Source organism: Westerdykella ornata (genome assembly GCF_010094085.1).
Source record: "Westerdykella ornata strain CBS 379.55 unplaced genomic scaffold EI97scaffold_6, whole genome shotgun sequence".
NCBI classification, from domain to species: domain Eukaryota; kingdom Fungi; phylum Ascomycota; class Dothideomycetes; order Pleosporales; family Sporormiaceae; genus Westerdykella; species Westerdykella ornata.
In genome coordinates this window covers 236,833-257,887 of record NW_022986856.1, presented here as the reverse complement: position 1 = coordinate 257,887, position 21,055 = coordinate 236,833, and the positions used below count along the sequence as shown (strand labels likewise).

The 21,055-nt window shown below is 52.8% G+C and overlaps 6 protein-coding genes across 6 annotated transcripts; 4 read left to right on the top strand and 2 right to left on the bottom strand.

Annotated features, from left to right (window-relative positions):
- Positions 1-1,126: 1,126 nt before the first annotated feature.
- On the bottom strand, positions 1,127-4,169 carry EI97DRAFT_273667 (uncharacterized protein). The gene is made up of 2 exons (XM_033794304.1): positions 4,102-4,169; positions 1,127-4,051 (listed from the first exon to the last, which is right to left on the bottom strand). Exon 2 carries the CDS (start codon positions 3,843-3,845, stop codon positions 1,302-1,304), a length of 2,544 nt encoding a protein of 847 aa, XP_033655336.1. The 5' UTR covers positions 3,846-4,051; positions 4,102-4,169; the 3' UTR covers positions 1,127-1,301.
- A 1,282-nt stretch (positions 4,170-5,451) lies between these two features.
- On the top strand, positions 5,452-11,918 carry EI97DRAFT_374129 (uncharacterized protein; the record flags this gene model as incomplete). Its single annotated transcript, XM_033795438.1, is given in 13 exon segments — positions 5,452-5,528; positions 5,590-5,668; positions 5,727-5,920; positions 5,970-6,466; positions 6,515-6,654; positions 6,703-7,013; positions 7,066-7,173; positions 8,455-8,506; positions 8,562-8,620; positions 8,684-8,735; positions 8,754-8,977; positions 9,080-10,828; positions 10,880-11,918. 13 exon segments carry the CDS (start codon positions 5,452-5,454, stop codon positions 11,916-11,918), a joined length of 4,581 nt encoding a protein of 1,526 aa, XP_033655335.1.
- A 665-nt stretch (positions 11,919-12,583) lies between these two features.
- On the top strand, positions 12,584-14,504 carry EI97DRAFT_415402 (SCA7-domain-containing protein). Its single transcript, XM_033796857.1, has 4 exons — positions 12,584-12,706; positions 12,759-12,914; positions 13,009-13,617; positions 13,670-14,504. The coding sequence occupies exons 1-4, from the start codon at positions 12,682-12,684 to the stop codon at positions 14,209-14,211; spliced, it is 1,332 nt and encodes a 443-aa protein (XP_033655334.1). The 5' UTR covers positions 12,584-12,681; the 3' UTR covers positions 14,212-14,504.
- A 271-nt stretch (positions 14,505-14,775) lies between these two features.
- On the top strand, positions 14,776-15,955 carry EI97DRAFT_457037 (uncharacterized protein; the record flags this gene model as incomplete). The annotated part of the gene is made up of 2 exons (XM_033800789.1): positions 14,776-14,893; positions 14,961-15,955. The coding sequence occupies 2 exons, from the start codon at positions 14,776-14,778 to the stop codon at positions 15,953-15,955; spliced, it is 1,113 nt and encodes a 370-aa protein (XP_033655333.1).
- A 134-nt stretch (positions 15,956-16,089) lies between these two features.
- EI97DRAFT_431870 (lysyl-tRNA synthetase) lies at positions 16,090-18,402 on the bottom strand. Its single transcript, XM_033798039.1, has 5 exons — positions 18,203-18,402; positions 18,021-18,145; positions 17,368-17,971; positions 17,164-17,316; positions 16,090-17,107 (listed from the first exon to the last, which is right to left on the bottom strand). Exons 1-5 carry the CDS (start codon positions 18,276-18,278, stop codon positions 16,275-16,277), a joined length of 1,791 nt encoding a protein of 596 aa, XP_033655332.1. The 5' UTR covers positions 18,279-18,402; the 3' UTR covers positions 16,090-16,274.
- A 272-nt stretch (positions 18,403-18,674) lies between these two features.
- Positions 18,675-20,072, top strand: EI97DRAFT_457035 (uncharacterized protein; the record flags this gene model as incomplete). The annotated part of the gene is made up of 2 exons (XM_033800788.1): positions 18,675-18,841; positions 18,893-20,072. The coding sequence occupies 2 exons, from the start codon at positions 18,675-18,677 to the stop codon at positions 20,070-20,072; spliced, it is 1,347 nt and encodes a 448-aa protein (XP_033655331.1).
- Between the last annotated feature and the right edge of the window lie 983 nt (positions 20,073-21,055).

The following is a 21,055-nucleotide window of genomic DNA, read 5'->3' as shown; positions in this document are numbered from 1 at the left end:
ATTTCATCCGTTGCTGATACTCGAGGAATTCATAAGTGTATCTGCAGCCGCTGGTGTAATGTTCATAGATCTACTATAGAAATCGGTTTCAAGCGTCGTACCTCCGTCCTGGTATTAAAGATATCAACTTGTGCTTGAAATATATGTGCTTTAACGGATTGAAAAACTCACCAAGGTCGATAGCATTTTTGTGAGAACGATGGTGGCATCTCTCTAACGTAGTAGAGCTTATTATAAGTATGTAAAGCTGACCTTTTAAAACTTATGCGCTTCTCTAGGGCAGTAATGCACTTCCGCTCTTTATGCAGTGCACCTCACCATAGCAACTACGGAGCATAGAATCCTATCATTCATATCTTGCAGGAATCATTGATCGGTTCTTTCTCTTTGGAACAGTAGACTCGACTGGATAGCGGACACCGCGTAGGATTTACATGAGTTCAGACTTGTCAACGGTCCCCAAACGCTTAAACAAACCCTGAACTGTTGAGACTTCGCTCCGCCTCGCATCCCGCCATACCTCTAACACCACCCAACAAACCACGTGCGAAAAGACAAGCATACACTTGTAACATGAACGAGATATTATTGCTCTCCCGCCCTTCCATTCCCTATCCCTCCCGCTACTCTATTCCCACTGCTCCAGAAGCCTCGACGGACATGTCCACTTTCACATATGTAAACCTGAACCTTGTTCCCTACATTGGCACGCCTGTACACTCAATAGAATCCGATATCCAGGCCTGCCACTTGTCCGCCACCAACACCAACAGCTACCACATTACTCGCGTATTGCAAACGTCCTTCCACCTCCCGCTCACCCAACCAACCCACCAATCAGCGACTCTGTTGATGCATCCCCCTACGCAAAGACAAAGAATAAGGGAAAAGAAAGAAGCGGAGTGGCAGCAACACCAACCCGAGTTCCACAAAACACGAAAGTGCTACTAAAACAAAGTTCAATGTGGGCATAGAACGCGAAGGGGGTAAATTATTAAGGGAATATCTGACTATTAAGGTAGTCTCGAAAAAAACCATATAAAGAAAACTGGAGCTTAGTTAAACACAATACAACAGGGGAAGGAACGCCCAGAAGGAAGTGGGACACCATCCAACCGAGAGCGGAACAACAACATATCTCAGTAACATAACCCGAACCGAGACCGAAACCAGGCAAATGCAGGGATATAGCGGGAAATCGAATACTCCTCGTGAGATGAGTGGGAGTGCTAAGCCGAGTGATCAAAGAAGTATCGCACAGAGAAGTGGAAGAGAAGTCCTTTGTGTCATCCTTCTGTTGTCTAGTGGTGACCGTCCGCATCCTCTTCAGCCCATCCGGGAAGGCCTCCATCGCCCTGAATTGCGAGGCCATAGCCACCATTTCCACTACCGAAGCCACCGATGCCGGAGCTTAGGCTGCCAAACGAGCTTTGCTGGGGGGCTTGAGATTGCTGCAGTGGCTGTGTGAAGGGTCCTTGCGTGAACACAGGAAGGCTCACAGCGCGGGCGTGTTGGGCGCGAGCATTCAGGTTGGAGGGCGCCAATAGCCCGCCGACAGTAGTTGGGCCCGAGCCATTCGAGGTACCGTTGATCAAGCTGAAACTAGAGGTGCTATTGTGTGCGGTGTGGGATTGGTGAGGCTGGGGATTTGAGTTCGAGTTCATATCGGCACCATAGAACGCCGCTTGTTGAGACGCAAAAGACTGTTGCTGCTGCTGCTGCTGCTGCTGCTGTTGTTGTTGCTGCTGCTGTTGCGCTGCCTGCTGTTGTGCTGCCTGCTGTTGCTGTTGCTGTTGCTGCATGACCGCTTCGACTTGTTGCTGTTGTTGCTGGTTCTGCTGCGCCTGGAGATACATCATCAGAGGGTTATTAGCGCCTGTGTTCAGGATGCTTGCTGGTGCCTGGATGGCTGGGAACTGGCCATTCGTACTTCCTCCAGATCCAGGGGCGCCTGAGCCGGTGGGAGAAACAGAGGGTCCTGGTTGGCCACGATTAGGCTGCAGGCCGTTGATAGGGGACGGTGACTGTACGCCATCGCTACCGGCGCGCGGCTGTTGATTTTGGTTGGAATTGAGCTGTCGAGGAGGGTTCCCGCAACGGTCTTTTCCAAAGTTGACCTTGAACCGTTTGTACTCTTCACGACCCCGGACAGCCTCAATGGCCTTGATTGCATTGGCAATGTTCGTGAAGTTGACGAACGCGCAGCTCTTCTCACGGAGGGTGTTAACAAGTTCGATTTCACCATATTCGGAGAAATCCTGTCTCAAGCGGTCCTCCGTCCAGGACTCGTCAAGATTTCCGATATAAACGTTGCGGGAAGCGCCACCGCTGACGGCCAGGGCAATGGCAGGAGGTAGGGCCCCCGAATGCTTTCCCCAGCCAATCTTAAGCCGTCGGTTGTGAATCATCAGGCCTTGCAGGTTGCTCAAAGCATAGAATGAGGCGGCCGAGGTTGGGTCAATGAAGGTGACGAAGCAAATATGCTTGTCGGGAATATATCGGATATGGTGCAACAGACCGCCTCGTACAACATTGCAGATCTCCTCGATAGTCGTCTCGGGGTGGATATTACCCAAGTAGACGGTTCTGTTCCCCAGATTGTTGACGCCGCCGGCTGACGTAGCAACTGCTGCAGCAGCAACCGACTGCTGTGCAAGTGCATTGGAGATCAAGTCTCGATCAGCCCCGCTCAATATGTGAGAGTAACCAGGCGCAATTCCCAAGTATTGAGCAGCATTCTGCTGCTGCGTCTTCGAAACATACGCGCACCGATCCTTCCCGTAGTAGACCCTTCTCGGCGGCTGCCACTTGGGCTCCTGAGGAAGCTGAGCGACAGCTTTGATAGCGTTAGAAATGGACAAGAAATGAACGAAACCGATAGCTTTTTCGCGAACGATCTTGATGGTATCGATAGGACCAAACTTGCTCAGATCCTCACGCAGCTCGTCTTCAGTGACATCTTCTGGCAGGTTACCAAGATAGACATTACGAGAGGCACCAGATTGCTGAACGGCGAGAGCAACCGATGTGGGAACCTGGGATGGCTTTCCCCATCCGATCTTGATGTCTTGGCCGCGGATAGACAGCTTCTTAAGGATGGCGTCGGAATGGAAATGGGTGGCCGAGCTGCTGTCGAGGAAAGATATGAAAGCACAATTCTTGTCGGGCAACAGCCTGACGGACTCAATCTGACCGCTTCGCACATGACCCAAAATCTCCTCGGCTGAAGTCTCAGGCGGAATATTACCCAGATACACGGTCCGGCTCGTTCCTGAGATCAGACCGGGAGCGATAGGAAGGGATGAGCCAAGACCGCCTAGACCCTGAGCACCAAAGCCAGAGTATGCGCCGGTAGGAGACTGGGGTCCTGCGAAGAAGCCACCGTTCAGGGCCGTGGGAGAGACCAAGTTCGGGTACAGCCCGGGGGAAAGCGGTTGCTGCATCTGGACAGGGCTTCCAATATTCTGCTGGTTGTGCTGGGGCTGCGACTGGTTTTGGCCAGTGAACGAAGCGAAGTTTTGGAACTGCGGCGAAGCAAATGCCGAAGGTGATCCCGGCTGGAAGGGACTGCCCAGAAGCAACTGAGATGGAAGTAACGGAGTGAAATTCATGTCAAATCCCGTCCCAGGGGTTTGCAAGTCAGCGCCATTCTGGCCATTCTGCACCAGCCTGTTGGTATTGATGTTGGGAATATTGGATCTCTCCGGGTGTCTATCCGCATAACCAGGTTGGTTGGTGTTAAAGGCCCCATGGGAGAAGCCAGTATGGCCATTCATCTGCCTCTGGAAACTGGTTTGGAGGCGAGGCCCGTTCGGGGCCGTCGAGGCAGGATCGTGTTGCTGCATAGCGAGGAGATGCGGAGGCAGAACAAAGCTGTCCCGCGGGTTCTGGGATAGTACAGCCGTGGCGAAGACGTAGTTGGACGTCCGGTACACCTAAGCCCAGACGTGAAGTATTATGGTACTCGGTGCAGCCGAAGACGGGTGCAAGACAGATGTAAATTGAGGAGACTGGACGGCGTCTAACACGGAGTGCGATAACCTGCAGGATTCCAGGTCAGTTAGGCGCGAAAGCAAGATAGGTCAGGGGAAGGGGGCATACTTGGACAACACAATGGCCGTACAACAAGGGGTATCACAAGACGGAAATTCTGAATTGAAGGCTCAGAGGTAACCAAACAAGGTGCGGAATGCTCGAATAGACCCTCGAGCCCAATTGCTCAAAAGCGAATCCACGCCGATCCGAGCGCGTGTCGACCTCTCTCAGCAGGGACGCGGTGATGATCTTGGAGCTGAGCGAAGGCAGCAGCAGCGACGGTAACGATCAAGTAGGACCCGTCGACGGAGACGGCGGGAGTGGTTTTTGGAGGGCCCTCGCGTTGAGAGTTGGAAAGGGTTGAAAGAGTGAACAATAATAATGAATGGAGCGACGAGGCGTTCTTTGTCAGCGGGGCCTCGAAGCTAATGAAAGATAGAGCAGATAACGAGGGACGGGGGAGGGGGCGTCACAGAAGGGAGATGAGGATCGGAGGATGGAGGATGGAGGGAAAAACTGGAGGGCTCGTAGGAGGAACATGAACGGGTGAGGGCCCAGATGCCCAGGAGCAGGACAGGAGGCAGTCGCAAATGACGGTGCCCGAATGGGACTAGCGCCGTTGACGCTTTTGACCTCGACCCTCCACCTGCACCTGGGCAGTCCCGAATCGGCCAGCGAACCACCACCACCAGCACCAGACCCTGGATCTAGGGGAGGGGCAGAGGAAGGGGGTTGCTGCAGCCCTTTCTTACCTACGCTTGTTCCAGAAGCCGTGAGGATGCCGGATCTACATGCGTACACGTGTGTATGCACAGCGGTTGCCGCCGCACAAAGGGGTGCAGTTAAGACGTGCGACCGAGACGCGATGCAGTACTCCGTACATACTGATAGTAAAAATGCCATCTCCAAGTAGTGTGTAGTGTAGAGTTATTGCATTTGATTCTCTTTGAGCTCCCCCAACAAGTAGCCCGTTCATACCTCGCAGAACGTGCGCCGGTTAAGTGCAGACTGTGCGAGAGCCGGGACATATAGTGAATATGATTTATATAGTAAGAGGACTTGACAGATTGGTCCTGGGCTAGTGACCGTTGCTCATTCGCAGAAACACGAGCGCGGTTACACCAGGGGAAACAGTGCCGCACGCGCCCAGTTCTAGTATCCCGTACCTGATATGATATACCGCAGTACAGTGCGACTGGTGAAAATCAAATCAACCATAGGCTGGAGAGGAAACGACTGCAACTACCAAATAGGACCTGTGAGGAGATCAATTGTGCGCACCGAGTCTCAGCCTTTGCGAGGGTCCCGCACCGCCACATATCCAGTTACTAGCCACGCCTTGGCATTGAACCTCAACCTTCAACCCTCACCTGCTTGTTTCGCGTCCCCTTCATCGCACGCACGCTCCATGTTCTCATGTCAGAATTGTATCCGACCATCGCGCAGTGCGCCGTCGTGGCCACAGCCTTGAAAGTTCTTTTATTTCCTGCATAGTGCGTCAACCGTGCCTCTTCGTGTTTCCCTCCATGCCTCCCAACTGACTTGACCGCGCAGCAAATCCACAGACTTTGAGGTTCATCGGAATTGGCTGGCACTAACCCATTCTCTGCCTGTCAAAGAATGGTACTATGAAGTAAGGAGGGCGATTATCTATCAGGGAACCTATAGAGCAGCGCTAATGCACGCCTTAGAAAACTTCGGAATGGACTCTAGACTATCCGCCTTTCTTTGCCTATTTTGAGTGGCTTCTCTCTCACGCCGCAGCTTTGGTTGACTCGCGTCTTCTCAATGTCAAGTCTCTGAACTATGCCAGTTGGCAGACAGTGTATTTCCAGCGCTCTACTGTCATCCTAAGTGAGCTGGTTCTGGTATACGCCTTGCATCTGTACCCAGCCCCGTCTCCCCCTCATCTGACAACCACTGAGACTTACCAGTTATGTGAAAACATCCAAGTCCAAGACGACAGCACATGCTGTCGCTCTATCGGTTCTCCTTTCTCCGGGCCTGCTGTTGATCGATCATATCCATTTCCAGTACAATGGATTCCTGTTCGGATTCCTCGTTCTCTCCTTGGTGCTTGCCCGTAGCAACTCCACTGTGCTCCTAAGTGGCCTTCTTTTTGCGGTCCTGCTCTGCTTCAAGCACATTTACCTCTATCTGGCACCGGCTTATTTCGTGTACCTGTTACGGGAGTACTGCTTGAGCTCTCGTTCGGCGTTCCCATACCTTAGCATCAAGCTTCTTAACTGCATCAAACTGGGCCTAGGCGTAGCATCGGTCTTTACAGTTGCTTTCGGACCCTTCGTGCTCTGGGGTCAGCTAGAACAGGTTCTTCGTCGCCTGTTTCCATTCTCCAGGGGCCTCTGCCATGCTTACTGGGCACCAAATGTCTGGGCGTTATATTCTTTCGCGGACCGAGTCTTGATCTACTGTGCGCTGCTCTAAACCATGGTTGCTGAATGTCACTGACATAACACAGTGGCGCCACACCTCGGTCTAACGGTCGACAGTGAGGCGATCAATAGCGTCACCCGAGGCCTTGTGGGTGACACGTCCTTTGCCGTGCTTCCTGATGTGCCTCCGCTGGCTTGCTTCGTCTTGACACTTGTAGCGCAAATAGTAGGTTCCCCTCGATCTTTAACATCGGTCAATGTTGACCGTGTCTAGCCCTTTCTGTTGCGCCTATTTATCAGGCCGACCTGGGAGAGTTTCGTAGGCGCCGTAACCCTCTGTGGTTATGCCTCGTTTCTCTTCGGCTGGCATGTGCATGAGAAGGCGATCTTGATTGTCATCATACCCTTCAGCCTTATTGCCCTGAGAGATCGCCGGTATCTGGGTGCTTTCAGACCCTTGGCAGTGGCCGGCCATGTGTCGCTTTTTCCTCTTCTATTCACGGCTGCGGAATTTCCTGTGAAGACAGTCTACACCATCTTCTGGCTTGTGCTATTTCTCATGGTCTTTGATCGACTAGCTCCAGCGTACGTACTCACGCTCACACTCAACCGGACCTTTGTTTAACTTACGTTACAGGTCACCGCATCCCAGGGTATGGCTTCTCGATCGTTTCTCGCTGATTTACATTACTCTTTCGATCCCTTTGATCGCATACTGCTCGCTGATCCACCGCCTGATCTTTGGGTCCAGGCTGGAATTCCTACCCCTGATGTTCATCAGCTCCTATTCAGCCATTGGGGTGGTAGCGAGCTGGTTGGGTTTCTCTGTAGTATATTTCGATTCTTGACAGTTGTCGTGAAGACAAAATACATCCATGGCGTTCTACCTGTTTTTCACTACTGCGGAAATGGCGTGGATGTAACCATCCGTGCGGTGTCGTAGGCGTCAGGTTTGACAGTGAATTATGGGAAAGTCACGCTTCAGGACGGCTTCCTACAGTAATCTTCGGTTCATTTCTCTTTCCAAAGACGTACACTCACAATTACTGCTTGTATATACCAGAGCTCGCGCTCAAGCTGCGGATATAGGAGCAAGTTCCCCCTAGCTGTTGATGCAGGCGTGCAACCTTGGTGGAACTTTATATTCGAACCTAGAGGTGTATTATCAGTATTGCTACATGGCCATATTCCTGAAAATGTTATTTCTGCTCGCCGTTGCTGGATGCGGCTTGTGAAGCTGATTTGCCTTGCGTGTTAGTTCCCAAATGCAAGCGGGCCAGTGCTGGTAGGGAGGGTTCCCAGGAGCAGAGACATGGGCCATCAAGAGTCCACTCTGATATAGCCTCCAAAACTAAGCTCTTCATTCAAAAACGGAAATAAGACAGTTGACCTTAATACTGCCGAGCCCAACGATCAGATTGAGTACAAATACGGGGGGTATCCCGTGCACGTTGATTGCTGTGAAGGGGGAGAGGTATTGCCTGTTTGACGGGGGTGGATCGCCCAGGCCGCGGGAAGCCTGACTAAGGAGGACTAGCTTCCACTCCACCACTACCCTCTTTGACGACCCTTCTTCCTCCTCTCCTACCTTGACGAGGACCTTACTTTTACACCGCCTCCACCTGGCCCCGCCACAAACCATCAGTTTCATCGAGTTTGCTCTATACACGCGCACAGGTGCACGACGACGCGTCGGGAAAGCTTCTCTGGAACCAACACCGTGTGCGACGACTTTTCTGAGAGCTATCTTTGGTGCGGGAACAGCCTCTATCTGGGTTGATTGGACCCTCCGCGAGCCATAAGGGCTTCCTTGCCGCACGAAGGGGCCCTCACCACTGCTGCCCTCCTCAATTCACGCTTTGCGACACCTCCGCATCACCTCCGCAAGACCTCCGCAAACTGTACGCGAAACCGAACTCCTGAGAATCATAGCTCTCCATATGAGCGGGAATCGGCCAACATGGTGGGAGACGCGTCCAAAACCTCCATGGAAGCGCTACTAATCAGAATAGGTCTTGTACAAAAGGAAACCAGTCAAATTCGAGCCGCTCCCCCCGTTCCTCGATGACAACACCGAAGTAAGCCGTTACCATATTGATATCCGGAGGAACCAGGGCTGAGTACATCGAACAGGTTTATGTCATAAAGGAATCAGGAGAGGTCTTCACCGATTATGAGAAATATCTCTCAAGGTATGGCAATATCAATGTCCTTTACGGTTTGGAAGACGAATTGGCTCACTGACCTGATATTAGGCGTGATTTTTATATGCAGGCAAGTCCACGAGCATACCGCACGTTTTGCGCCGTCCTGACACGGATATAGAAGAACTTCACATGCGAATCGACTGGGCATCAAGGGTACACATTTTTCGAGGCGGTGGAGAGCGAGGTATCATTCGCGTTAAGAACATACCGTACTCTGAGCCTAACCTCTCCGCAGAGGGAAACTTCGAAAGAGATAGACAGCATATTCCCAGAAGCACTCCGCGCTCGCGTACTGCAATTCGTTCAGTTCAGAAACACTCCCCGGATGGATGATTTGGGTATGTGAAGTATCATCTTGCGTCCATGATCTCCCATGCTTACCACGCTTCTAGTCAATCTTGTTTTTGATGTATGCGGTATCTCAGCGTATCATAATCAGAGGAGAACTGACTCTTCGCAGCACTTTCGAGAACATTTTATAATCGGGGACCACGTCATTGTCGAACATGATGGAGGCCGTCGCTCTGGGGTCATTGACCAGATTGCCGACAGTGCCACCCTCCAAAGCGTCTTTCCGGGCACCTCCACCGAGGAGCAGTTTCGATCCTTGACGTACTCAGTGAAGTTGGATGGCTCTGATGAGAAAGTCACAAGGTATAAAGCGGTAGAACTGCAGCGCGATCGGAGGTCCTACTCTAAACTCGTCTTGAAACAGTTTCTGCGATGTGCCGTGTCTCGGGAACCTTGGTACGGAGCTCCGTGGATTGTCAAAGAGCATTTGGCGAAGCGATACAATATCACCACTACGGTCCCGGAAGCTAAGACCCGAGATGCTGTCATCGCCGCAAAGAAGGCAGTGAATGCGTCAAATTCAACCAGCAGCGCGCTCAATGGACATTCAAACAACTCGCCGATGGGCCCTATTAATGGCCCCACAACTATGGTCAATGGCCAAGGACCCCAAGCACCGTTGCGGCATACCGCTTTTGTCAACTACTCGGCGAATGCCCAACCTCCCCCCCGTCCTGACCAAGCAAGAGGACCCGTACACGCTTTTCCGGATCCTTCCAGACCGCAGCACCTGGCCCATCCTTTCTTCAGCGCCGGTCCCGCAGCAATGTCATATCTCCCACATCCGTTCCCGCAACACCAGCAACTTCCGCCACATCTAGCTCATATAGCCCAGCATTTGCCACCAGCTGGCTCAGGATTGCCAATCAGCTTGCCTTTTCAGCATAATTTTATGCAATATCAGACCCTACCCCCTAGCGCACCACTACCGCAACGGCCGCCGCCGACTTTGGCCAAACCATTCGAGCCGATCAAATACCCGATCGAGGATTTGAGAATTAAACAACCGCGTGTAGACGTCCAGCGGCCGCGGTTGAAATTCTTCTCCGACGATGTCCCTAAGGGTGCTGAACCGCCTGTGAAGAAAACAGGAATCTTGATGAAGAGCATGGGTTCCCTTCTCTGCATTTGGGAGACACTCAACGTGCATGACTCCATCTACTATCTTGACTCCTTCACCTTCGATGACTTTGTGGATGCAATACGCTTTTCATCCGAGGAGGTGGACTGTGAACTCCTTAATGAGGTCCACTGCGCGGTTCTTTCACAGATTGTTAACAAATCAGGAAATCTACAGGTATCCCTCCCTCGGATAGATGAGTCTGATGATTCGGAAGAGGCTTCAAGTGAGTCGGCGAGCCCGGAGCCCGAACCAGAGCCACCGGTGCGAACGACGCGGAGTAGTTTAAGGAAATCGGAGGCAAATGCTCTCTCCAAACAACGGACTCCTACTCCTGAACCTCCAAAGCAGGTTCATAAAGCTGCGGAATTCCTCGCGGAGTTTAACTGGATCGAAGCATGTAAAACACGGAACTTTAGAGACGGTGGCTGGCAGTCAATCCTCGTTGGACTTCTTCACCAGCTCTCCTTCAGCCCCGTCAAGAAGGCGGCATGCGACGAAGTACTCGCGGTGCTGGTTCCTGTCGATGAGGACCCATCTGCGGAGAACATCGCTCATAACTACATCCACATGGACGTCAACCTTCGCATCCAAGCTCTAGATATGGCATTGCAGTTGACTGTTTTCACGGAAGCCTTTCGAGAGTCGCTTGTTCAAGCCTCAACAGACATGACCCGTATGCGCAAGGACAAGATTGATTTCCAAAGGAAGCGCAAAGAACTGTGGGTCCCTCCCCCGAGCATTCTAACAGCACCGTTTACTGATTCTCACAGTGCCGACGAGTTGTTCAAGCTGGATAACGAACGCAAGATCCAGTTGCCTGCAAACATGCCGCCATCTCCTACTGACGTGAAGGCCGCCGCTGATGTCTCCATGACCGCCACCGATGACGGCAAAGAAGATGAAGAGGTGGCCGCCCAATCTGGGGAGGAGCCTGTGACAGGAAACCGCAAGCTACGTCACACAAAAGTAAACAAGCGTAAGCGGGAGTCAGAGGCGGCTAAGAAAGAGAAGGCCAAGAAAGCTAAGATGGAAGCGGCGAAGACCAAGCAACAGAAGGAATGGGAAGCACTTCTGAACGCGATCGAGAAAAAGAAGGAAGAGCTCAAGGAATGCGAGGCAAGCATCAATGAACTGGACGACGACCTTCGAGAGGCATTGGTCCAACGTAGCAAATGGATGGGCAAGGACCGTTTCTTGAATAAATACTACTGGTTCGAGCACAATGGAATGCCTTTCGGGGGCGTTCCAGGCAGCTCAACTGCTGACTACGGATATGCGAATGGTCGTCTATGGGTACAAGGACCCGACCAGTACGAGTTGGGACCCAACATGGAGGAGCCGGCCTTGACGGAGGACCAACAGGAATTTGGCTTCACAATCCCGCAGCGCAAAGAGAAGGAAGAAGGCGAGACTCACTTGAATTCTTCGACGGAATGGGGCTATTACGATGATCCGGAGGACCTTGACAAGCTTATAGGCTGGCTCGACGAGAAGGGAATACGAGAGAAGGCGCTTCGCAAGGAACTGACCCTTTTCCGCGATCGAATTGCTGAATATATGGTCAGGATGAAGGAGCACCTTTCCAATGAGCAGAAGGCTAAGAACGAAGACGACGAACATGCCACACGCGTCTCTACCCGCAATAAGACATATGTGGACAAGGATTCCTACAAGGACCGCTGCCTCCGGTGGACCAACTCTATCCGACGGAAGATGCACGGCTGCAGCTACATGGAGCAATACAAGCCACCACGGAAAGCAAATCGGGGCACGGCCACCAAAGCGACTAAAGCTAAGGGACGCAAATAGGGCGCCGACCAAGGAACTTCCGCAGCATCCGCTCCTGTCCCTGGAGCTGCCGAATACTGTACTATAATGGTCGACTAATGATTTCATGATTCCGTTGCACGGGCCGGGCGTTTACGATGGATTATACACTGTGCTCGATCCAGCATTAGACCTACTGGCACATATACCACTAAGCATATCTCTGGAGTCTCAAGCGTGTTTCTCTCAGCCGGGTTTTCGCAGGGGCATATCGGGTATTCGGCGGGTTGGTATGCTCGAGGCCTGCAGTCGAGTGGTTGTCATGTCACGCACATGAGCGTGATTTGGGTAGGCGTGTATAAGGACTGGCGTTGGTTGCATGAATGGATATCAAGGTGTGTTACGGCGGCATTTGCATTGTATGAGCCATTCTCCCGTTCTATAGCGAACAACGTGCTTGTGGCACATCGTCTCGTTCGTGACGTCGATACTGTTCTGCCTGTGCTCTCTGTACTCAGCTCACTTGCCTCTTTAAGGAAGACCATGAGAAGAGTTGCAATCCACTGGCTTCATTGTAAAGCTTCTTGCTTGTAGTGATGACTAAGGGGAATCAGAGGACGCCTGATTGGTGCACGTGCAAGCACTTGGCGCTCCCGCGTCTGCGACCAGGCTGCCGGTCGTCGCACGACCTTCCATCACCACTTCCGCATCTTCGCGGTAGTGCATTGCCTACGACCCGGTCGAACAATATTTCCTTTGCTCCGGCTGCTCAGACAACCAGAGACAGCCCTATACAACGTCGATCATGGCGGGCAACGCGGCTCGCAAAGGTAAGTGCAGAGCAGGTTCCCCCCTCGGGCTTTACCAGCTCACGACGTCCAGCGCCCCCACCGGCTCCCAGCTCGAAGCTGGTCGATGTCAACCTCGTGAAGAAAGCCCTCGACGTCGCGGACGGCGGAAAGAAAATAATCCTCAAGGTCAAGAAGCCCGCACCCAAGTCCTCGATTCCAGGCAACTGGAAGGAGAGTGAGCTTCTCAGTACGTCACCACCCCCATTTGTCCCCACAGGACAATCCCCATACTACTTTGATAAACCTACCTTTTGATGGACCCTGCCTGACCACGACTCTAGATGAGGATAAAGTCTCTTCTGCAACTCCGAAGGCCGCAACTGAGTCTGTCAACCCAGCCGACGAGACAATGCTCGCAGGTCTCCCTACTGGCCGCCCCCTCGAGGACAAACCCGATACTCTGCAGTGCAAGTACTGTCGCCGCCCTATACTCCGATCTGCTTCAGCCCAGCATATCCGCGAGTGCCTGAATAAGAAGCAGGAGAAACTCAAGAAGAAGAAGGAGGCCAAGGAGGCCAAAGATGCCGCGCTTCGCAAGGAGAAAGGAGAAGATGACGATTGCGCTCCCCGAAAGTCTGCTGGTAAGGGTGCTATCGTGGGCGAAGGAGCGAAGAAAGGCAAGAAAAGGAAGATAGATGCTGATGCGGAAAAGGCGCCAAATGCGAAGAAGAAGAAGAAGGACGAGCCGAAGTCTAAAGCGGCGAAGCCTAAGGGACCTGTGGATGTGGAGAAGCAGTGTGGTGTGGCTCTTCCAAACGGAGGTTTTTGTGCCAGAAGCCTTACCTGCAAAAGTCACAGTATGGGTTTGAAGCGGGCTGTTCCGGGAAGGAGCCTGCCTTATGATATGCTTTTGGCACAGTATCAGAAGAAGAACCAGGCCAAGCAACAACGTGAGTGTCCACGAAGACCTCCAAGCCGTCCATCGCTAACAGAGTGCTGCAGGTGCTGCAATTGATGCCAACGCTCCATTGCCTGAGGACCTTGAGCCCTCTGGTGCTGTAGATTCAGAGGAGGAGAAAGAGTCCATCATGGCGGCCCTTATACGGCACCGACCTCGACCTTTAGCAACGAGCCATCCGGTGCTCCAGAAACACAAATACCAATACATCCGTATGAAAGACATGCTTCGATCTGCGCTTGGCGGCCCACATGGTGGTTCCATCTTTGGGACCATGACACCCAGTACGGAAAACGTTGGAAGTAGAGGCTTGGCACTGAATATGCTGGGTGCTCCCAGCAGTGCCACTAATGAAACATTTCCTAGCAGTGCAGGGGGTCTAGGAGGAGGCTTTGCACAACCTCTAAGCGCAGGCGTGGACGGATCGAGTGGCATGAACCCGGGCAACAAACGACAAAGCTCGATTAGTATGGCGGGTCCATCGAGCAATGGTCCACGACATATCCTTCCCGGTCAACTTCCAGGCCCTTCGCCTGCGGCACGCAAGAGCAGTGTTGCTAGCGTGGCTAGCGTTGGCCCCAGCTAGGCGTGGCTCCTTTCATCTTGTTTTATGGTTATGATATGTGGTCACTCGAATAGGGCCTCTTCTCGGCATTTCACGGCGTTGGAGGTAATCACCTATCAGCTTGGGCTACAGGATCGTTCGTCCTTGACCTTGGGATTGAGGGTCAATGGAATGGCGTTCGGGCTTTGCATTGGGTGGCGGCGTCCCCCGACATACAGAGTGGATGGATTTGTGGCTCTACTGGATCTACCTAGATACCCCTATGATCGATGTTTGGGACGTACTACCGAAATGAGATATTATGTGATCCTTTGCTTCGACGTGTTACTGCCTATCTATTCTAGCGGCTGCCGCGACATGGCTCACAGTGCGTTGTATATTGTGTATACCAGATTATAAAGCTGTAAACATAGCTGCATGCGCGTTACAACAATCTTGCACATGACGTAGGCTTGGCCAAGCTGAAAGGGAACATACAAGTAGATTTGAAGGGTCCTGGCGCGTGAGCGCGTTACACAAGGCTTCCCCACCATCCCCGCCTTACATAGATTGATTGTGTTACAACCACTTCTCCAACTCCACGCAATGTCTGCCAACGCCCCTCAAACCCTATCAGTGAAGCGGAAGCGAGGGGAGCAACCTGTGGAGGCATTGCTGCTCGCCTCGCCCGCAGGAAAGCGTGTGAAGCGCAAGCTCGATCTGCGTAGGTTCAACTCTTTGAATGATGCCCATTTTTCTCAGAGCGCAGCTGCTAATGCGTCGTTGAACAGCTGAAAGCGAGAGCAAGCGCTCGAAAAGCGATGAGGGAACCGTTGTTTGGAGACTTGTTACGAGCACGCATGTCCGGACGGTGGTAGAGACACAAGTCGATGCATCATCCGCTGTACCGCGGACACCTACGCGCCGCTTCCATGTCTCCCGCACAGGAGGCAATGTCGTTCTCTTCGAGAAGCACGAGATTGAGCTGCAACAAGCGACACAGCAGCAGCGCATACCAGAACCGTCCGCCTGTCAGCCCGAAGTAGCCAGCAATCGCACCGCCGAACCCCCCAACCAACCCACTCCTCCCCGAAAGCGTCCTGGCGCCCACGCAGCCCTCCCCAAGGCCCAAGCCCCCTCTAAACCCTCGTCAACCGCCAACAATGACATCTCGCCCGAAGTCCTCGCCCAATTCGAAAAGTTCTCCCAGGAGGTGGAAAGCGGCCTCACCCCGACTCGACCAGTCCGGCCACCGCAGACGATATCACCAGCAGCGTCGAAACGGCGGTATCGTGACCGTCATCCCGAGCAAGCTGCTGCCGCCGATGCTGCTGCTGCAGCGGTGGGCAAGGATCCCGATGCCATGGACGTGGATTCGACCGGCGGCGATTACGTGTACGACACATATGTGCGAGAAGTCATCATGCCCGATGCCGACGGCAAGCTTCCCGAACCCCAGGGCTCAATAGGCTACATCGTCTTGACAGAAGAGGACGAAGACTGGTGGAATGGAGATGAAGATACGGACAAGGAGTTTGATACGGATGACGAGGATTCCAATGCCGAGGAGTATTATGCGAATGATTACCCCGAGGACGAGTTGAGTGAGGATGATGAGTTTGATAGGAATGCCTATAGGCATTATAGGGGGGAGAGCGACGAGGAGTATGACCTCGATGATGAGGATGAGGTTGAGGATGAATACGGAGATGAAGGGGATGGGCCGTTCAGCCAAAGGGTTCCGAAGGCGAGGGCGGTGTATTGGGGAACGGCGGGAGAGGTGTGAGACGTGGATGGAAGGCAGGGAAGGGGATCGCAGACATCTAACTTGGGAGTCGTCTTGACTCTGTATATGCCGTCAATGTGCTTGAAGAAGGCATGCACAACACAGCATGGCATCATCACAGAAGGGGTGATGCTGAGAATGTGAGGCCCAATCAATGACGGGCTTCCAATGTCCATATGGAGACTAGATGATCTTAAGCGTCCGCATTGATCTTGCGTGTTCACCACGATCATGGCGAAACCATAAACCCATTGGCTCCCCAAAAGCTCTCTATACCCTATCCCGAGGACGCTTTTCTCCTCTCGTCTCTACTCATCACTCAAGAAGTCACAGACACAACCTCGACCTTCTTCCCATCCGGCGCCACCTCCGTCTTGGTCTCCACAATCGGCTTCATGAGCGGGAACGCCAACACCTCCTTGATATTATACTTGTCCGTCAAGAACATGACCAAGCGATCAATTCCCAGACCCCAACCGCCCGTCGGCGGCAAGCCAAACTCCATGGCATGCAAGAACGTCTCATCGATGGGCTGCGCCTCATCATCGCCCTTCTTCTTGTCCTCCATCTGCTGCAGGAACAGCTTGCGCTGGATCACCGGGTCGTTCAACTCGGTATACGCGTTGGCGAGTTCCTTGGTCGCGGCGAACATTTCGAAACGCTCGCACAGACCGGGCGTGTTGCGGTCGGGCTTCGCAAGCGGGGACATGACCTGCGGGTGTCCGGTGATGAAGGTCGGGTTAACGCAGGTGGGCTCGATGAGTTCGCCGACGAGCTTGTCGATCATGCGGGAATTGGTGCGGGGCTCGGAGCACTCGAGGCCCATCTTGTCGAGCACCTTTTCGAGGAACTTGCCCGTTTCGTCCGTATGGAATTGGTCTGGCGGGGGGAACTTCTCGCCCGTGAGTTCTTCGAGGGTGGGGATCATGGGGACGCGGCGCCAGGGGCGCTCCCAGTTGATTTCGTACTTGGTGCCTGTGTCTTCGCGGTGGAGGGTGGTCTTCAGACCGCCTGTCACGTGCTGGACGAGGCCGGTGATGAGGTCTTCTGTTAGGTCCATGAGATCGTAGTAGTCTGCGAATGCCCAGTAGAACTCCATGGAGGTGAATTCGGGGTTGTGGGTGAGGTCGATGTCTTCGTTGCGGAATTGGCCTGTAAAGTAGGACTGTTAACTTCCAAACTGGTGTCAATGTTAGGGCACTACTCACGGCCAATTTCGTACACCTTCTCGAAACCACCGACTATCAGCATCTTGAGATACAGCTCGGGAGCTACACGCATGAACATCTCCATGTTGAGGTCGTTATGATAGGTCTTGAAAGGACGAGCAGTGGCACCTCCATGAATCTTGTTCATCATAGCTGTGATTATGTTAGATGGCTCCGCAATTCACAAAGTAACAATAGACATACGAGTCTCAACCTCCATGAACCCCTTGTTGTCGAAGTAATGACGGAGATAGCTGATAATCTTGGAACGTGTTTGGAGAGTCTGGCGAGCAGTGTTGTTCAGAATGAGATCAAGGTAGCGTTGGCGGTAGCGAATCTCCTTGTCCTTGAGTCCATGTGGCAGTTGGTGCAAGCAGGGCGCAAGGAGTACAACATCCTTTGCGAAAACACTCAGCTCGCCTGTGTCGCGGTTCTTAGGGTTGGTTCTTCCCGGTACACCAACAACGCCAATCCAGTCTCCTCTCCGGAACACGCTGTGATGCTCTGCAAAAGCTGCTGCACTGCCGCTTTCACTCGAGAAGCGAGTAGCCTCGCAGAAGATCTGGATTGTTTGCCCCTCGCTCTTGCAGTTGTAGAATATCAGCGCATTTCCGGCGGATCGAATGGACATGATTCGGACGGCCACGCGAATCTCTACATCCTCTAACACTTCATTCTTCTTGAGATGATCATACTTCTCCAGGAAGTCGCCGACTCGAGTGTTGACATGGAACTTGTGCGGGTAGGGATTAGGGTTCTTGGTCTCGCGGAGCGCATTGATTGCTCTTGATCGGATTTCGAAGTATTGCTGGTATGGTCAGTCGCAGCCTCAAAAGATATGATTGAGGCTCTAGTACATTTGGATTCAGGTCGTCTTCGCTGGGTTCCTTGGCCTTGGCCTTGGAGTGTGTGGGAAGCGGCGCATTTGCAGCCTTCTCGGCCTTCTTCTTCTGTTGCTCTCGGTGCTTCTGACGCTTCTTGACTGGTCCAAGTTAGCGACTTTTCAAGGATCGAAAAGCGCATTGTGACGGGCACGTACGCTCACTCTTGGAGATCATCTCTCCGGTCTCAGGATCCTCATAGAGCTTCGGGGCGGCATCTTCGTTGGAAGCCATGGTGGGCGATCTAGTAAACGAAAGATTGATAGTTCTGGACGACGCAGCGAAAGAGAAGCGGGTGTGTTTGAATAACAACGACCGTACGGAGTAGTGACTCTTAAATTTCCGCCCAAGAAATTCATCAACGGTCGCGGGGCTGAGGGGCAATCAAATAGCGACCAGGGGGCCGGGACTTGCCCGAGTCTTGGCGGAGAAGATCGGGCCGTGTTGATCCGGAGACCGCGGCCAGGTCCCGCCGTTCTGCGCGGGCGTCAACTGCTAGCATGGCTCACAACAACCTCAGGCATACTCTATACGGTCGCCCATACTTCCATCCGTCCCATGATGTACTAAGCGCTGCTTACTCCTCCCCTGACTACGTTCCCCTTCCACTATTGAGATTCAACTTGCAACATGGAGCGAATTCGGCAGCTGTTCCAGCGGGACACCTCGTATGAACCGCTGGAAGGCGGCTCGGAGACTCCTGAAGGGGAACAGATCTCGGAAACGAGAGAACAGAGGTTCTCATGGATCGACTACAGTGTCTTCGTTCTCATGGGAGTGGCAATGCTCTGGGCATGGTCAGAGATCCGGAGTCTACTCTGCGCCTTCGAATGCTGACATCGGAACAGGAACATGTTCTTAGCCGCTGCTCCCTACTTTCAGCGGAGATTCAAGTCCAACGAGTCGCTGCTGCGTAACTTCCAGTCTGCCGAACTATCTGTTTCAACAGTCGGAAACCTGGGCTCGATGATAATCCTGACCAAACTGCAAGCGCACGCGAACTACCCCAAGCGTATCTTAGCATCTCTCGCGATCAATATTCTCGTCTTCGCCCTCCTCGCCATGTCTACACGGCTATTTCTGGAGGTGTCTGCCGGAGTGTATTTCGCGTTCCTCATGGTTGCCGTATTCAGTGCCAGCCTCGCCACAGGTCTATGCCAGAATGGCGTCTTTGCCTACGTTGCCGGATTTGGACGTGAGGAATACACCCAGGGAATCATGGCCGGCCAGGGAGTTGCGGGTGTGCTTCCCTGCATCGCTCAAATCGTCTCCGTTCTGTCTGTACCAGGGAGCAGTTCCCCATCGAGCAGTCCCCAGCAGTCTAGCAAGTCTGCATTTGCTTATTTCTTGACGGCTACTGGTATCTCTGCCATCACGCTCGTGGCCTTTCTGTATCTTCTCACGCGCGAGAGTTCCAAGGTTCGCATGAAGAACACAGCCGCACATGATACCGTCGATGGACATGGGCTTTCCGATAACAGTCACAAGTCCATACCTCTCACGTACCTGTTTAAGCGTCTTTTCTGGTTGGCGGCTGCTATTTTCCTTACTTTCGCCATTACAATGGTCTTCCCTGTGTTCACGCAGCAGATTCTGAGCGTACGCGACCCAGCTTCCGCCCCTCGTCTCTTTCAACCCGCTTCATTTATTCCACTAGCCTTCCTATTCTGGAACATTGGGGACCTGGTCGGACGCGTCATTCCTGCTATTCCCAGCCTCAGTCTTACCTCTCAGCCGCGCCTTCTGTTCATCTTGTCCGTGACGAGACTTGTCTTCATCCCCTTGTACTTCCTCTGCAACATTGGGGGAAAAGGCGCAGCGATCAGTTCCGACGCTTTCTATCTGTTCATCGTCCAGGTTCTTTTTGGCCTCACGAATGGCTACATTGGCAGCAACTGCATGATGGGCTTTGTGGAATATGTGGAGGCTGAAGAACGTGAGGCTGCGGGAGGCTTCATGTCCTTATGTTTGGTGGCTGGCCTGACGGTTGGGAGTTTTCTGAGCTTCTTTGCTGCCGGATCCGCTTAGAGAATGCATGGGTTGCATGCTATACCTTTTCGAACGAAGATATTCGCAGCGGATTTTCACCACCGCTGCATCTCAGCATCCGCGGTTTTTCGGCGTCTGCATATCGGGTTAGATCGCCACCTACGACTTCAAACCCTCTGCCGTGGACGGGAACGAAGCTTCCAAATGCATGCCCGTAGCCGGCTTTGGACTAGTCAAGAGTCGCATGAGCATGCCTCGCTCCTGAGAGGACTCCGAAGTCGAGGAGCCGACCCACTACTGCGTTTCTGCCGACTCCAATCTGTCGCGGAAGATGGTGGACCCCTGAGAGAAGACACTGGAGCTCCTTATGGATGACCTGGTTTGGCATTGAGGAACAGGAAGAGCGGTTCATACGACCTACCCCGTCCTGCGATGAGGAAGAAGTTCGAGAAGTGCATGTAGGATCATCCCATTTGGACCGTACCATTTGGACTGTACCATTTGGATGTGTGTGGGTGGAGATTCACGTTGTGGCACATGTTGGGGGAGGGAACTAAGGTGTAATCTAGTCGAGAATAAAGAGCTAGGTTGAAGAACGAGTATTCGTGAGCGCTCTCGCTATGGGGAGCGCATCCCGGATTATCGTGTTACTGTTTTCAACCGGGGACAATTGACCGGAGAGTGACACAGCAATACGGGTACAAAGATGACCGGTTCTCCCACACGACCATTCTGCTAATAGCAACCGGATGGGTTCTATGGGCGAAACCTTCCGACGGACATTCGCCCCCAAAGCTCTACTAGTATTCTACATTCGCCATACGAATGTGCGGATGCATATGCCGCCTTTTCCACATGCGAATGAATACGTCCCCTGCAATTTTTCTGCATTGCTGTTCCCCGCGACTAATCAACCAGCTAGGAGGTGCAGCAATATAACTACCCAGCTGGCCTTGTAACTAGCTTTGTAGCGCCTCTATCGACGTATAATAACATGTATATAACAAGGCTCTACTTCTAGT

Coding starts and splice junctions, on each gene's coding strand:
- EI97DRAFT_273667 (XM_033794304.1), bottom strand. CDS start 3,845: ATGCAGCAACACGATCCTGCCTCGACGGCCCCGAACGGGCCTCGCCTC.
- EI97DRAFT_431870 (XM_033798039.1), bottom strand. CDS start 18,278: ATGGCTTCCAACGAAGATGCCGCCCCGAAGCTCTATGAGGATCCTGAG. Junction 17,972..18,020: donor AAGACGACCTGAATCCAAAT/GTACTAGAGCCT, acceptor TGACCATACCAG/CAATACTTCGAAATCCGATC. Junction 17,108..17,163: donor GAAGGTGTACGAAATTGGCC/GTGAGTAGTGCC, acceptor CCTACTTTACAG/GCCAATTCCGCAACGAAGAC.
- EI97DRAFT_415402 (XM_033796857.1), top strand. CDS start 12,682: ATGGCGGGCAACGCGGCTCGCAAAG. Junction 12,707..12,758: donor GGGCAACGCGGCTCGCAAAG/GTAAGTGCAGAG, acceptor CACGACGTCCAG/CGCCCCCACCGGCTCCCAGC. Junction 12,915..13,008: donor GAAGGAGAGTGAGCTTCTCA/GTACGTCACCAC, acceptor CCACGACTCTAG/ATGAGGATAAAGTCTCTTCT.